This window comes from Oxyura jamaicensis, assembly GCF_011077185.1.
Source record: "Oxyura jamaicensis isolate SHBP4307 breed ruddy duck chromosome 1 unlocalized genomic scaffold, BPBGC_Ojam_1.0 oxy1_random_OJ61491, whole genome shotgun sequence".
NCBI lineage: Eukaryota > Metazoa > Chordata > Aves > Anseriformes > Anatidae > Oxyura > Oxyura jamaicensis.
The window spans coordinates 1,595-1,865 of record NW_023302820.1 but is presented as its reverse complement, the minus strand read 5'-3'; the positions used below and the strand labels follow the sequence as shown (position 1 = coordinate 1,865).

The window sequence follows — 271 nt, the reverse complement described above, 5'->3', positions numbered from 1 at the left end:
GTCCCCAATGTCCCCAACATGAAGGATGAAGACCCATCATGGCCTGAAGTCCTCGATGTCCTCAACGTCCCTGATGTCCCCAATGTCCTCAACGTCCCCGATGTCCCCAACCCGAAGGACGAAGACCCGTCATGGCCTGATGTCCCTGATGTCCTCAACGTCCCCAATGTCCCCAACCCGAAGGATGAAGACCCATCAAGGCCTGATGTCCCCGATGTCCCCCATGTCCCTGATGTCCCCAACGTCCCCCATGTCCCCCCCCCCCCCCCCC

General features: G+C 60.5%; 1 protein-coding gene across 2 annotated transcripts in view; it reads left to right on the top strand.

The window, feature by feature from the left end:
- Nucleotides 1-6: 6 nt before the first annotated feature.
- Nucleotides 7-271, top strand: part of LOC118156807 (protein PELPK1-like) — a 1,823-nt gene continuing 1,558 nt past the window's right edge. The window contains exons 1-2 of one of the 2 annotated variants that reach the window (XM_035311030.1): nucleotides 7-44; nucleotides 90-258. In XM_035311030.1, coding sequence (XP_035166921.1) covers nucleotides 19-44; nucleotides 90-258 — 195 coding nt within the window. In that variant the 5' untranslated portion in view covers nucleotides 7-18. The other variant, XM_035311029.1, reaches the window with a different exon arrangement.